Raw genomic sequence first — 14,162 nt, 5'->3', positions numbered from 1 at the left:
TCAGGTTGACTTATACTCGAGTATATACGGTAGTATCTTGGCTTCATTGTTGATGTGTCCCTTCGGGTTGTTTCCAACTTGTCATGACACTATGGTGAACCTATTGAAACGTTAGGCAAAATATATCTAGAATTGCAAGGATTCGATACTTGCAAGGATACTGTTATATGCTATAGCATTCTGGTACCACATTAACTACAATTTTTGTTATTATTATTGTATGGCACAGCAAACAAGATAGATATGCTGGATTTCGTATCATAAAATCACAAGTCGAACACTTGCCAAGTGTCTAGGAATGTGTGATGTATTTTCGGATGATGCGTGCAGATCCCAGTAGGGTGGCCTTTTGCAGTTGGCAAATTGTAATTTTGTCATTATTATTATTATTATTTTATTATGAAACAGCAAACAAGATATATATGCTGGATTTCGTATCACAAAATCACAAGTCAAACACTTCCCAAGTGTTTAGGACTGTTTGATGTATTTTTGGATTATTATTATTATTATTATTATTATTATTATTATTATTATTATTATTATTATTATATTTATTTATACCCACTTTTTCTCTCTTAAGAAATTCCGGTGTCTCCATCAGAAAAATCTGAATTCAAGGGAATACAATAGGCAATCCTAACTATAAAACCCAGAATTCCGGAGAATGAAACCATAGCACTTAAAACTGTATCAAACTGCTATAACTGTGCAATGTGGATCCGCCTATATACAATTCCTGAGTAATCTCTAAAGTGCTGCCTTTGTGTTGTTCTACACTTAATATCTGGCAAATTTTGGCCTGCACAGTATTTACTTACTGGGAGTCAACATCCATTATTTGCATCTTTTGAATAAATAAAAGTCTGATAAAAACACCCATCTTGCTTGACTGTTCATACATTGCAAAAGAGGAACAGGTAAAGGTGGGATAGTGAGCAAAACCAAATAATATCGGCGAAAGAAAACTGAACTGCAAGGAGAAAAGACGAAACCAAACCTCGCTTTTGGCCGCAGGGATGCTGAGGCAAACAACCCCAGGTTACTTTATTCTGTCCCATTTGCCAAGGTGAAACAAGGAGCAGCCAGCTAGAAAAGTCTTTGCCAATAATAATAATAATACCAAAGTGTGCACATATTCTGAAGAAAGGCAAATAGTAATTATAAAGAAAGAGGGGAGGAAAAAAGGAATATTTATTGTAGGCTTTTAGAAATTCTGACCCATGTCAAGGTGAAGCTAAATTACTTTGTGTACCTGGGAGGAATGTTCAATTACAGATGTTTCTTCAGATCAGGTATAGGCAACCTTGTGCCCATTATAAGACTACAACTCCCACAATCTCTCACTATGGTCCTTTTTGTCCTGCGTGGATAAGAACTATAGTGATTCTGGAAGCAGCTGTTGACCTTGCCTTTTCTCCTTAAGCTCAAACAGCTATCAGTGGATTATATATTTCTACCTACCTATCTCACATTTATGAATATTAGTCAGTATATTTGGCTTGATGGTCCAATGATGGGTAATTTGCACTGCAATCCCCATCAACCTAACTAAAATTGAGGCATGATGGGAGTTCCAGGTCAACAGCAACACATTAAACACAGATTTCTATGGCTGCAAATACAAAAAAAACCCCAAAAAACCCAACTCAGCTCTTTGGGCACTTGATTCAACCTTCAAAAGTGGAATTATAAGACCGCCCCCCTTCCTACCAACAATCTCTCCCTTTCTTCACCCGGAGGATTAAAATTCCCTTTATCCCAACAAATGAGCAGCCGACTTCAGTTATTTAAAGCTTTGGAGGTTCAGTATCAACCTGGCAGGGCATAAATTAATCTCCGGTGACTAAATTATCTCCCCTGTAATCAACGGCTGCTACTTATAGATGGAAATTGCTATTTTGGACAGGATGCTATCGTATGTGGATGGCAGCCACCCGGGAGGCTGTCAAAGACCACAACAATTTTCCGAGCATTTTCCAAAAGCGTACCTGGTATCTACGAGGCAGAAAACATTAAATGAGTGAACCAACTTGCTTCAAAATAGCGCATTACAGCTATCAGCTACCTGCCACTCATTCTTTTCTCTCCCTAATTTCATTTCATTAAGGTTGTAATTTAAACACAAAACACCTTTGCAGTCTTTTGCATTGTAAGATACATTTTATATAGGGATATAACTATATCAGTGGTTCCTAACCTTTGGCCCTCCAGATGTTTTGGACTTCAGCTCCCACAATTCCCAACAGCTGGTAAGCCGGCTAGGATTTCTGGGAGTTGAAGTCCAAACACCTGGAGGATGAAAGGTTGGGAAACACTGAACTATATGGTTCATGTGTTCTAAAAAGTGTTGAGAGGATGGCACAATCGACGTGAGATAGAAGGCCGTATTTTGTGTAAGTTGAACTCCAAAATACTCCAAAATCCAAAACTGTGATAATGGCACCTTTGTTTTATGCACATGATTAAAAATATTGCACAACATTACCTTCAGGCTATGTTTGCAAGGTGTATATAGAATATAGATAAATTTTGGGTTTTGACTTGGTTCCCATCTTCAAGATTTCTCATTTATGTGTATGCAAATATTCCAAAATCTGGGGAAAAAATCCAAAGCTCCAATGGTCCAAGCACTTTAGATAAGAAAGGTTCAATGCAAGTATGAGTGTTTGCATGTATATATAACCAACTTTACAGAACAAGAAAGCAAAGGTTACTTCGTGAAATGCAACTGTGGCAGACATTAATTACTGGAGGGGTGGGAAGGGAGAATGATAATTCCTTTTTAATAGCACCATTCCTTGACATCTTTGCCCTGGCAGCTGAAGGGGAAGCCAGCTCAGTGTTAAACCGGTGGTGCATATACATTATATAATTATTACTGTTTGACCCCACATTAACTGCCATGACTCAATATTATGGAATCCTGGGAGTTGTAGTTTGGTGGAACACCAGTGCTCTTTGGCAGAGAAGGCTACAGACCTTGTAAAACCAATGAGCCAAGGCTGTTAGTGTCAAGCTGCATTACTTCTACAGTGGTACAATAAGGACAGGATAGGAACAAAGTGGTATAGGTGCACGAATTTGGTTGCTGAAGGCCCCAGCATCCACAGTTAAGAAGGCATCAGGTGCTGGGAAAGATCCTAGATGAAGAAATAGAAAACCGCTTTATGCTGCTTTCATTTTGCTTTCGACAGTGCATTTCCCGCTCTCCCTCCTTTATGTATTTGGAGTATTTACACCCCTCCCTTTAACCACAAAGGCTCCCAGACAGCCTATAACTAATGAGGCAGTTCTCTGCCCTCCGGCTTACAATCTACATAATATACACACACAAGGAAAAAGAGGAATCGTGAGGCAGGAATTGGTTCAGCAGTTCCAGAGACAGCAACAGGACAGAAAGGGCTCTCCACAGCCTTTGGGGCCCAAGGGGTGATGGAATATAACCATAGTTTGGTGAAATACAGGATTGGGTAACATGTGGGTGAATATTACTATTTGAGTATTGGACGATGACTTGGAGACCAGGGTTCAGATTCCCACTCAACAACAGAAAGCCAGAGAGAGACCTGGGGAAGGTCACGCTCTTTCAGTCTCAAAGGAAGGCAACGACAAACCTCTTGTTGTCACGAAAACCCTGTGACAGGGTTGCCGTAAGCCAGCAAGGATTCAAAAGCATCCAACAAACACATTTTCCTAAGTACAGAGTGAATACATGTAGGCCCCTTTGTATAATTTGAATATCATAATGTATTCTACTGAGACCTGGGATCAAAACTGTGCAAAAAGCTGGTTCTCTCTCCTTTTAAGCCCAGGGACGACGACAACAACAGGTACGTGGGAGGGGAGGCTATTAAAAGATGTCAATGTCTCCGCAGAGCTGCATTCCCAATCTATGGCCACCAGAATCTAAGGAAGCCAGCAGTCCAAACCCAAAATAATACTGCGGCGGCTATTTTCAGAGAGAATCCAAAATGTTCCCTTTCTGTTCCCTTTCCTTTTCTTCAACTGAGCGAAGCAAAGAAAGTTAACACGGCCTGGCACAGCTTGTCTCTGCTTTTTGGCGGGGAAGGCAATGAGGACAAAAAGAGGCAGAGGCCTTTGATAAGGCAGAATAAAGATAAAGAAGGGACAGATACAAGGAAACTGAGGGGGAAGGCAAGAACACTTGGGATCATATACCTATACTATCCAATACATTTATATGCTTATATTTAAGATTAGTAGTGTTGAATAGCCGAGATAAATGGGAAGTGAGATGACATATATAAAGTCACTGGGCAGGCTAATGTCTACAAGGCTCCGAACATTATGAAGAACAGCTTCTGTTACTGGATTTTTCTTAAAATTGTCCATTTTTGGGGTTCCAAATCTTCTCTTCAATATGGTCAGATGCTTGGAGCATACTGGCAAAGGCTGTCTATCCAAAAGGTAACATTGGTATGGACACAGCAATATATTAAAAACTGAGATGCAAACTGAACCATATAATCAAGACATTACTCATTACCAGCTAAGGCCTCAAGCTATGGGAGAGCAATCGATACAGCTCAAAAGAAGGAGAAAGAAATGGGCCAATCTTGGCTAATGATGCAAATAAAGCCATGTTTATGCATTTCCCAACGGGAAGGGTGAAAGGATTTGCATCTTCATTCAAGGATGAGTGTTTCCAAATTGAGTCTCTCAGCAGAATAGATAAATGCTATGTCAGGAAGGAGATAAAGTGGCATATAGAGAAGGACATGCACAAGCTGAAGCAAGAGAGAGAGTATTCAATATTATTATTATTATTATTATTATTATTATTATTATTACTACTACTATTGTTATTACCATCCTTCTTGTCTTGCAATAAACAACCAGTAAATAGGGATAGGAATGAAACCTGCAACTCAGTAAAAAGAAATCTTAACCACTCTTTGAAGAACGGATTGCTCTGGCTATCATGTATCATGATCATCGTCATCATAATTATCATCACCATGATCAACATTATTGTTATCTTCTAGCAAAATAGGGATAAGAATGCTACCAACTTTAACTTCTTGATCTGCAACAAGGCAGAAATAAATATTAACCTCTCCCTCCCATAAAACCAAAATTATCTAAGGCTGGACCTGATCCTCCTCACTGCCTAGGTGTCACAAACATTCATAGGAACAAGAAATATGGTGGCATTGACAACCCTGACCAGTTTTCCTATTAACTTTCTCTTCTTCCAGAAACTGAAGTATTTCATTTCATTGGTGCCAAATACTGCAACCAGTGAGGGTTAGGAAGCTGATCCAAAACCACATGTAGCCTTCACCGTGGAAGTGAAATCCCTGTCATGCTGTTTAAAGCTGTTCTGAACACCAAACCAATAATAATAATAATAATAATAATAATAATAATAATAATAATAATACCTATTTGTAACCTGCCCAGGGAGACTCATGGCAGTTACTGAGTAACTTGCATTTTGTCTTTTTTTAAAAAGGAGAATTTATTTGAAATCACAACTTCCGTACAGGAAGAGAGACAGGAATAAACAGGAGGGTGAGAAATGGGAAGTTGTACCTTATATTCAACGATTTTGCCAAGGGCAAATCATGATTTTTTTTTCTGGCAAAATGAGCTTGCCAGACCTGACCTTGCCACTCCAGTGGCCTTATGGCATTGTAAAGAGAGACAGGCCAATGAGAATGGCTGTATATTTGCAAAGCGGCTGTAAAAAGAGATGCAGTAAAGATAGCCACATACACACACATGTGTATCTGTGGCACTTTATCTATGCTTTTAAGTTTGCAATTTATAATGTGCACTTTGCTAATTTTATTGTACTGGTCAATTTTGAAATATTATAACTGGTGTGTGTTATTGTTTATTGATGTATTGTACTTTGTTATTGTTTTGTATCTGATCTTTCTGTGAGATGGAGGCGGGATACAAATAAACCTATTATTATTATTATTGTGTGTAATTACTAGCTTTTTTCGTTTCTGATTTGGCCACATGGCAATTTTCTGTAACTTCCTTAGCCTCCTCTGTCATATTCATTTTCTCTTAACCTGTTCTCAGTGAAGAATTCCTTTCTTGTTAAGGATTAAAATAGGACTCTTATTGGAATGCCAACAAATCAAGCTTCTTTGGCTGGTTACCATCTAAGGACAAATGTCCAAAGGGACCACTAAATAGCCACAGTAGTCCTAGCAACAGGCCATTACTACAAGGTTAAAATCATTTCCCAAAAATCTATAGCAGGGACAGAACAGTTATATGATTTGAGGAAATAAGCATCTAGTAGGGGATATGCTTTGGAGCAGGAGTCCTGCTTTGTACCATCTTCTATAAGGAAAAAGTTGATACTAACATGTATAAACATACACATATACATATAGGCTGCTCCCAGTTTTAATTGGTACTCAATGTCCTTATTTTTAGTCTTAAAATGGAGGAGTTACCATGCAACTAAAGGTATCAAATGCTCAGAAACCTTCTGAATTCCTGTCTAAACATGTTCAATATTTCAGATCAAATCCCCATGGGTAGGAGAGCAAGAGAACTCTCTTTCTTGCAAAGTCACATATACATCTTGTACCAGCAAACGTGCAATTACATTTGATACAACACAATATACACCTCTGTAAGCAAACCAAATCAAGAAACTGATATATGAATCACTAAGATCAAAACCATTCTATTACCACTAAGGGAGCCAGAATATTTTTATCCTACCCATAGCTTCTTGTCAAACCTTTCTGTGGCAGGTTTCTACCCTTGCTGTGTTGCTTTCTCATTATGTAAATGGCCTTTTCAAATTAAAATAGAACACGAAGGAATTTATACAAAGCATGCTTTAAGTACTGCAAATATTACCAAGCACGCAGCCATTTCCATCGTGTTTACATTAAGATAAAGGAGGTGTTTCCCAGAAGAGAGGTGAACATGCTTCAACCATGATTGCAACAACAGACTCTGAGAAACACACCACATGCCTAAAGGATTGTGCCGTTTTTGAAGGTTGCGGAACATGGATGCACCTTCCAAAGTATGCTTCCTATATTGGCCAACTTCAAATCTGAAATGAATGACTGAACATGTCGGTACCATGTTGTCCATTTTACACCAAACACAACCTAACATAGAGTCATAAGGAGGGATCTATACACTCCTAGAAAAAAATGTTTATAATTTACATTATTTTACATTTTGTGGGGGTTCTGTGCCCCTAACTCCAGCAAATAAAGAGGGCTGACCGTATTTATTAATCCTCTCCCAATACAAGAGTCCAAGCATTTCTGCACACAGGATCAAACCAAAAGCAGCCCGACCAACTTAGGATACCAAAATTTAAAAATTCAAGTAAATAACCCCATTAAAACCACTAATGTAAAACTGCTTGCAGCCTTTAAGAACTTAACAATGAAGATTAAAAACCCAAGATTTCCCATTAAAAGATCTTTCTGCCACTGTCAGATAACAGCCAAAGGCCTTCTTGAATACAAAAGCCTCTTCCTGACAGCAAAAAAGAGGGCTGAGAGGAGAACCCCAGTCTCCTTTTGGCTTTGTGGAGAGGAAATTTCCTGTATATGTACACCTGGAGCTGGAACAGTTCAATTCAAAGAGGCTTAAAAGAAAAAGGGGAACAAAGAAACTGTGAACTGGGAATGACATTTCACTTGATCTAAAACTTTCCTGAGGCAAAGAGGAAGACTAATTTTTTTTTACATTTATATATCCTGCTTTTCTCCCAAAATAAATACCCCAAAGGTACTACAACCTGTCTGATTTTGGAAACTGAACAGGGTCAACCCCAGTTGGTACTTGGATATTTATTTATTTATTTTATTTACATCACTTTTACCCCACCTTTCTCCCCGAGGGGACTCAAAGCGGCTTACAATAAATAGGCAAAAATTCAATGCCTAAAAACAATGTAAAAACAACAATTCATATAAAACAATCTACAAAACAACAATTAATATAAAACAGATACCATTGCAAAATAAAATCACATTATATAAAATTTTAAGCATGTCCAAGATTCATCCAGAATTCATCCAGGATAGGAGACCACCAACAATTTCCAGGTGCTATTGAATATATTTTTGGAAGAGGAAATTTCTAAGGATTCCCTGCTTTAAATAAAATTGACACACCCACAAAGGTTTCCCGAGAAATGGTAATTGGTTCCCTGAACAACATAACAGTTCTCAGTTGGACAACCCAGTGTTTTAATGCTCACTTTCATGCATTTGTTCAGCTTGTGAGCCTCATGCTAACAGTAACCCCAAGTTTGTTAAGATATTGTGACTTGGGTCAGTTGTGAGACATCGGAGATGGCCTGTGATACGCTCAGACCAAACGGGTTCTTCTCCTCTCCACACCCGCCCAATAAATCAGGCTGTTTGACCACAAATTACAAAGGTGGGTATGTTTAGAGAAAAATAGTTTGCAGACAACAACCTCTGTGGGAATATCTGCAGAGCCTGAACATAATGAGACATTTACATGTTTTGAATTCCCAGAGTACTCAGAAAAATAGGATGACAAAAACTGATCTGAAAAAAAAATACAATGGCCACTAAAATTTTAAAAGGAAATCATTTACAATAAGGAAATCATTCTGAGATTTCACTGATTTGCAAGGTGAAGTCTTGCGATCTGGCTACTTATATTTATAGACTATAACATTTTGATTTGAGATAACCCCAGCCATAAACATAGCTAGCATCAAGTCTTATTTATGTAACTGTCTAAAGCAGTTGGAAGAGCCAAATGCAACACTACAAGCAGATCAACTACCTAATTGACTACCTACTGAGATCAGGCAAGCTCCCACTCTGTTAGCTTTTAGGAAAGACCTGAAAACATGGCTCTTCCGCTGTGCTTTCGGTGAGTAATTTCTGTTATATATTTCTGTATTGCTCCCCCCTCAACATCTACCCTCTAGATTGCCCCGCTTTCATGTGTCCCTGTCCACAGTGGAGTACTCCTCTGTTCCTCTCACTCCGAGTTTTATCCTTGTGTCCATGCAGCCTGCCCTGTTTTACTGTTTTCTGATTTTGTGATGTAATGTTTATTATCATCTATTGTATTGCTTTTAATTGTGCTATGGTATACTGTTTTCATATTTTATTATATTGTACTGTTCTGGGCGTGGCCCCATGTTAGCCGCCCCGAGCCCCCGTTGGGGAGATGGTGGCGGGGTATAAATAAAGTTTTTTATTATTATTATTATTATTATTATTATCAACCAAAGCTACATATTGTGGACCAATATCAGCCTGCATGGATCTCGGGAGCATCATCTGGGCCTTAGAACGTGAAAACACACCATCCGATTCGACAAAGCTTCCCATCCTGGTTGCCTGGAAACTGCCTTTTCTTGCCCAAGAAGATCAGCTATTTATGAACCTGGTCAAATTCAAACTTCTTCCTCTTCTTCCCAGCCCTTCCTCCAAACCTGCACTTCCTGACTCACAGCCTTGCCCTCAAAAAACATTTTTTAAAGGTTGACATTTTCTAGTCTTTGTTCCGCTTCTGAAACAATATATCAAGGGATACCTCTCACAGTGGGAAATGCAGCTAGATTTCACCACGGAGAAACACTGAAATCCAGCTCTATCGCCGTAGTGAGCAACTTCCTATGAAATAATATTGCCGAAATTAAAACAGCGCTGGTTTAAAATCTGGAAACAGAACTTCTGACAAACATGAGGCACTTTAAAATAACCTGCCAAGGTATTTGTATATAGTAGAGTCTCACTTATCCAACATAAACAGGCCGGCAGAACGTTGGATAAGTGAATATGTTGGATAATAAGGAGGGATTAAGGAAAAGCCTTTTAAACATCAAATTAGGTTATGATTTTACAAATTAAGCACCAAAACATCATGTTATACAACAAATTTGACAGAAAAAGTAGTTCAATACGCAGTAATGCTATGTTGTAAATACTGTATTTATGAATTTAGCACCAAAATATCACGATATATTGAAAACATTGACTACAAAAATGCGTTGGATAAGCGAGTGTTGCATAAGTGAGACTCTACTGTATTTGTGTGTGCCCTCAATGAGATCAAAACAAGATCTTGATTTTACCCAATCCATGATTTTATCATTTTATCTTGTATGTGGTTTTTTATGACTTGCTTTTATTGTCTGATTGATCTGTTTTATTGTTTGTTTTTATATTGTTCTGTCCGGGCTTGGCCCCATGTAAGCCGCCCCGAGTCCCTTCGGGGAGATGGGGCGGGGTATACGAATAAAATTATTATTATTATTATTATTATTATTATTATTATTATTATTATTATTATCTTTCTTTCCTCTTCCTTGGTCTCCGTCAGCTAGATCAAGCTGAGGTAACATGTCCATTTCAATCACACAGTGGGTTTCAAAGCAATGGAGACTTGAATGCAGATCTCTCAAGCCCTAACTACACAGACCTAAAGGCCCAGTTTCCAAGTATTCATTCCATACACATCGACTCTCACGATGACTGGAAACCAGTTACAATGGGAGTTTGAGTGAGTTACAGTAGAGACTCACTTATCCAACGTTCTGGATTATCCAACACATTTTTATAGTCAATGTTTTCAATGCATTGTGATATTTTGGTGCTAAATTCGTAAATACAGTAATTACTACATAGCATTAATGTGTAAAGAACTACTTTTTCTGTCAAATTTGTTGTATAACATGATGTTTTGGTGCTTAATTTGTAAAATCATAACCTATTTTGATGTTTAATAGGCTTTTTCTTAAGCTCTCCTTATTATCCAACATATTCACTTATTTATTAATTTATTATTTATTTACAGTATTTATATTCCACCCTTCTTTCTCACCCCGAAGGGGACTCAGGGCAGATCACATTATACACATATAGGGCAAACATTCAATGCCCATAAACACATCAAACAGAGACCGAGACAGACAGACGCAGAGGCAATTTAACCTTCTTCTGAGGGGATGTTCGATTCTGGCCACAGGGGGGAGCAGCTGCTTCATCATCCACTCTGACGGCAATTCCTCATTCCAGGTCGTAAATTAGTTAAACTTGCCTCCCCACTTTTTTTTATAAGTGGTACCTTATTTCCTACTTGATAGATGCAACTATCTTTCGGGTTGCCAGGTCAGCAACGAGCAGGGGCTATTTTTTATTTTTAATTGATGGGTGCTCACCCCGCCACGGGCTAGCCTCGAACTCATGACCTCATGGTCAGAGTGATTTATTGCAGCTGCTCAACAGCCTGCACCACAGCCCATTCTGATGGCCTGTTTATGTTGGATAAGTGAGATTCTACTGTATCTTGCAACATTAGGAACTCCACATATAACACCACCGATTACAATCCAGAAAGCAGAACAAGAGGTTAAAAGATTGCAAAAATGAAAGGCTCAGCATTTCAGCCAAGGACTGATACACACACAGTGCCAAAGGATGCCACGATCTGGAGGCTCAATCGCCCAGCTCCACTCCCACCCACTCCCTGCCAGGACTCCGAGAAAGCTCAAGGTACAGTTCAAGGCAGAAATGTTGGCAACATCCTCCTTTCCCTTGCATTTCTTCGGTCCACAGCAACAGCAGCAGCGGTGGATGACAGGAATGCAAAGGAGCACTTGGGGCTGCTCTGCCCTGACAGGCCCTGAGGGCTCAGCTGGGAGGAAGGACTCTCGCAGTGCCTCTGTTCCTTTCTCCCTGCCTTCCCAATGTGACAGCCCAAAGGGAAATTATTATTATTATTATTATTATTATTTATTCATTTCTATCCCGCTTTTCTCCCATGAGTGGGATTCAAAGTGGCACCAAAGTATCATGTTTTACAACAAATTGACAGAAAAGCAGTTCAATACACTGTAACCTTATGTAGTGAATACTGTATTTATGAATTTAGCACCAAAACATCGCAATGTATTGGCAACATTGACTACAGAAACATTGACTACTAAAAAGTTGGCTACAAATAAAGAAAGAATTGTATGTTTTGTAAACTTCTGTATGTTATCCACATGTGGGTCCGTGGACCGTAATAAAGTGTATATATACAGTAATCTCTCACTTATCCAAGCTTCACTAATCCAAGGTTCTGTATTATCCACGGCAGTCTGCCTTTTAGTAGTCATTGTTTTTGTAGTAAATGTTGCAATGTTTTGGTGCTAAAGGCGGGATTAAGGAAAAGCCTATTAAACATCAAGTTAGGTTATGATTTTACAAATTAAGCACCAAAACATCATGTTTTACAACAAATTTGACAGAAAAAGCAGTTCAATGCACAGTAATGTTATGTTCTAATTACTGTATTTACGAATTTAGCACCAAAATATCACAATATATTGAAAACATTGACTACAAAAATGGCTTGGATAATCCAGAAACTTTGATAAGCAAGGCTTGGATAAGTGAGACTCTACTGTATATACAATATGTTATAATTATTACATATTATTGTAAATTATATTGTGTGTATATATATATATACACACACACACACACATATATGTAAATAAATAATATACAGTAGAGTCTCACTAATCCAAGCCTCGCTTATCCAAGCCTCTGGATAATCCAAGCCATTTTTGTAGTCAATGTTTTCAATATATCGTGATATTTTGGTGCTAAATTCGTAAATACAGTAATTACAACATAACATTACTGCGTATTGAACTACTTTTTCTGTCAAATTTGTTGTATAACATGATGTTTTGGTGCTTAATTTGTAAAATCATAACCTAATTTGATGTTTAATAGGCTTTTCCTTAATCTCTCTTTATTATCCAACATATTCGCTTATCCAACATTCTGCTGGCCCGTTTATGTTGGATAAGTGACACTCTACTGTACATGTAATAATAATAGAGTAAAATAATACATGTAATAATAATAATAATAATAAATACAGGAAAATAATACATGTTATAATAAATAGATTAAAATAATAAATGCAATAATAATAATATCAGAGTGAAATAATAAATGTATTAAGAATATGTATGTGTTGTTTTTATGATTGGAAACCGCCTTGAGTCCCATCCGGGAGATAGGGCGGTATATAAATAAAGTTTTATTATTATTATTATTATTATTACACAACAAACAAGATAGATATGCTGGATTTCGTATCACAAAATCACAAGTCGGACACTTCCCAAGTGTCTAGGACTGTGTGATGTATTTTCGGATGATGCGCGCAGATCCCAGCAGGGTGGCCTTTTGCAGTTGGCAGATCGTAATTTTGTCAATGTCTATTGTTTCCAAATGCTGGCTGAGATCTTTTGGCAGTTAGGGTTATTATTATTATTATTTACTGTATACGGAGGGTTTCCCAAGTGATGTTGCAGGCAGAGGCCTGGCTCATTTTTATACCTAATTAGCATAGGCAACGCCCACCCAAGGCCCCTCCCTCCGAGTCCCCGCCCAACCGCCCTCATTTGCATACCTGTCTCATCAACATATGCCTGAGCCCCCAACCAATGGCGGGGCCACCTCAACAGGCCCCTCCCTCGTATTTGCATACGCGGCCCAGGCCCCGCCCCGCTGCCCTCCACTCACCCCTTCGCAAGGCCTCGTCGTAACTGAGGAAGCCGATGCGGGACTCCTTGTTGCCCATGGCGTCGTCGCTCCCCTCAGTCCATGGCGGGCGGGCCGCTCCCTCCGCCGTCGTCGTCGTCCGCGTCGCCGCCGCCGCCGCCTCCGCCCGGCAAGAGCCGCCTCAGGCCTCCGCTTAACGCCCCTCCGCGCGTCGCCTCCGCGGCCGCCCTCGGCTCCTCAGGACGAGGCTCTTCGCCTCAGCCGCCGCCGCCTCCATGCCGCGTCACGTGACGCCCCTGCTCCGCTGGCCCCGCCCACCGCCTGGCAAGGCAGCGCCCCGCCCAGAACCCGCCTCGTGCGTCACGTGACGGGGCGGGGCCAGTCCCTGGAGGGAAGGAAAACAAAAGGCCCAGGGACGTAGAGGCACGGGGGCGATCCACACTTCCGGTGCTTATGCGGCTTGGTGAATGATCAAGAAGAGACCCAAAATTTGGATATCGGCTTTTATTTTGTGTTTCATGTTCGGTTTTTCTACATGTTGTATTATATATAATAGAATATATATAATATATTGTATATACTTATAATATTGATAATATTATAGTGTAATACAATATTTTAGTAATAATAATATAATAA

General features: G+C 39.3%; 1 protein-coding gene across 2 annotated transcripts in view; it reads right to left on the bottom strand.

Moving 5' to 3' along the window:
* usp32 (ubiquitin specific peptidase 32) overlaps positions 1 to 13,838 on the bottom strand; it is a 71,895-nt gene extending 58,057 nt beyond the window's left edge. The window contains exon 1 of one of the 2 annotated variants that reach the window (XM_016996956.2): positions 13,545 to 13,838. In XM_016996956.2, the coding sequence (XP_016852445.2) occupies positions 13,545 to 13,602 (58 nt within the window). In that variant the 5' untranslated portion in view covers positions 13,603 to 13,838. The remainder of the gene's footprint in view (positions 1 to 13,544) is intronic. The other variant, XM_003226594.4, reaches the window with a different exon arrangement.
* Positions 13,839 to 14,162: the final 324 nt, after the last annotated feature.

The sequence above is a fragment of the Anolis carolinensis genome, unplaced genomic scaffold (genome assembly GCF_035594765.1).
Source record: "Anolis carolinensis isolate JA03-04 unplaced genomic scaffold, rAnoCar3.1.pri scaffold_7, whole genome shotgun sequence".
Taxonomy (NCBI): Eukaryota; Metazoa; Chordata; class Lepidosauria; order Squamata; family Dactyloidae; genus Anolis; species Anolis carolinensis.
Note: the sequence above shows the minus strand (reverse complement) of the source record. Positions and strands in the feature narration are given on the sequence as shown.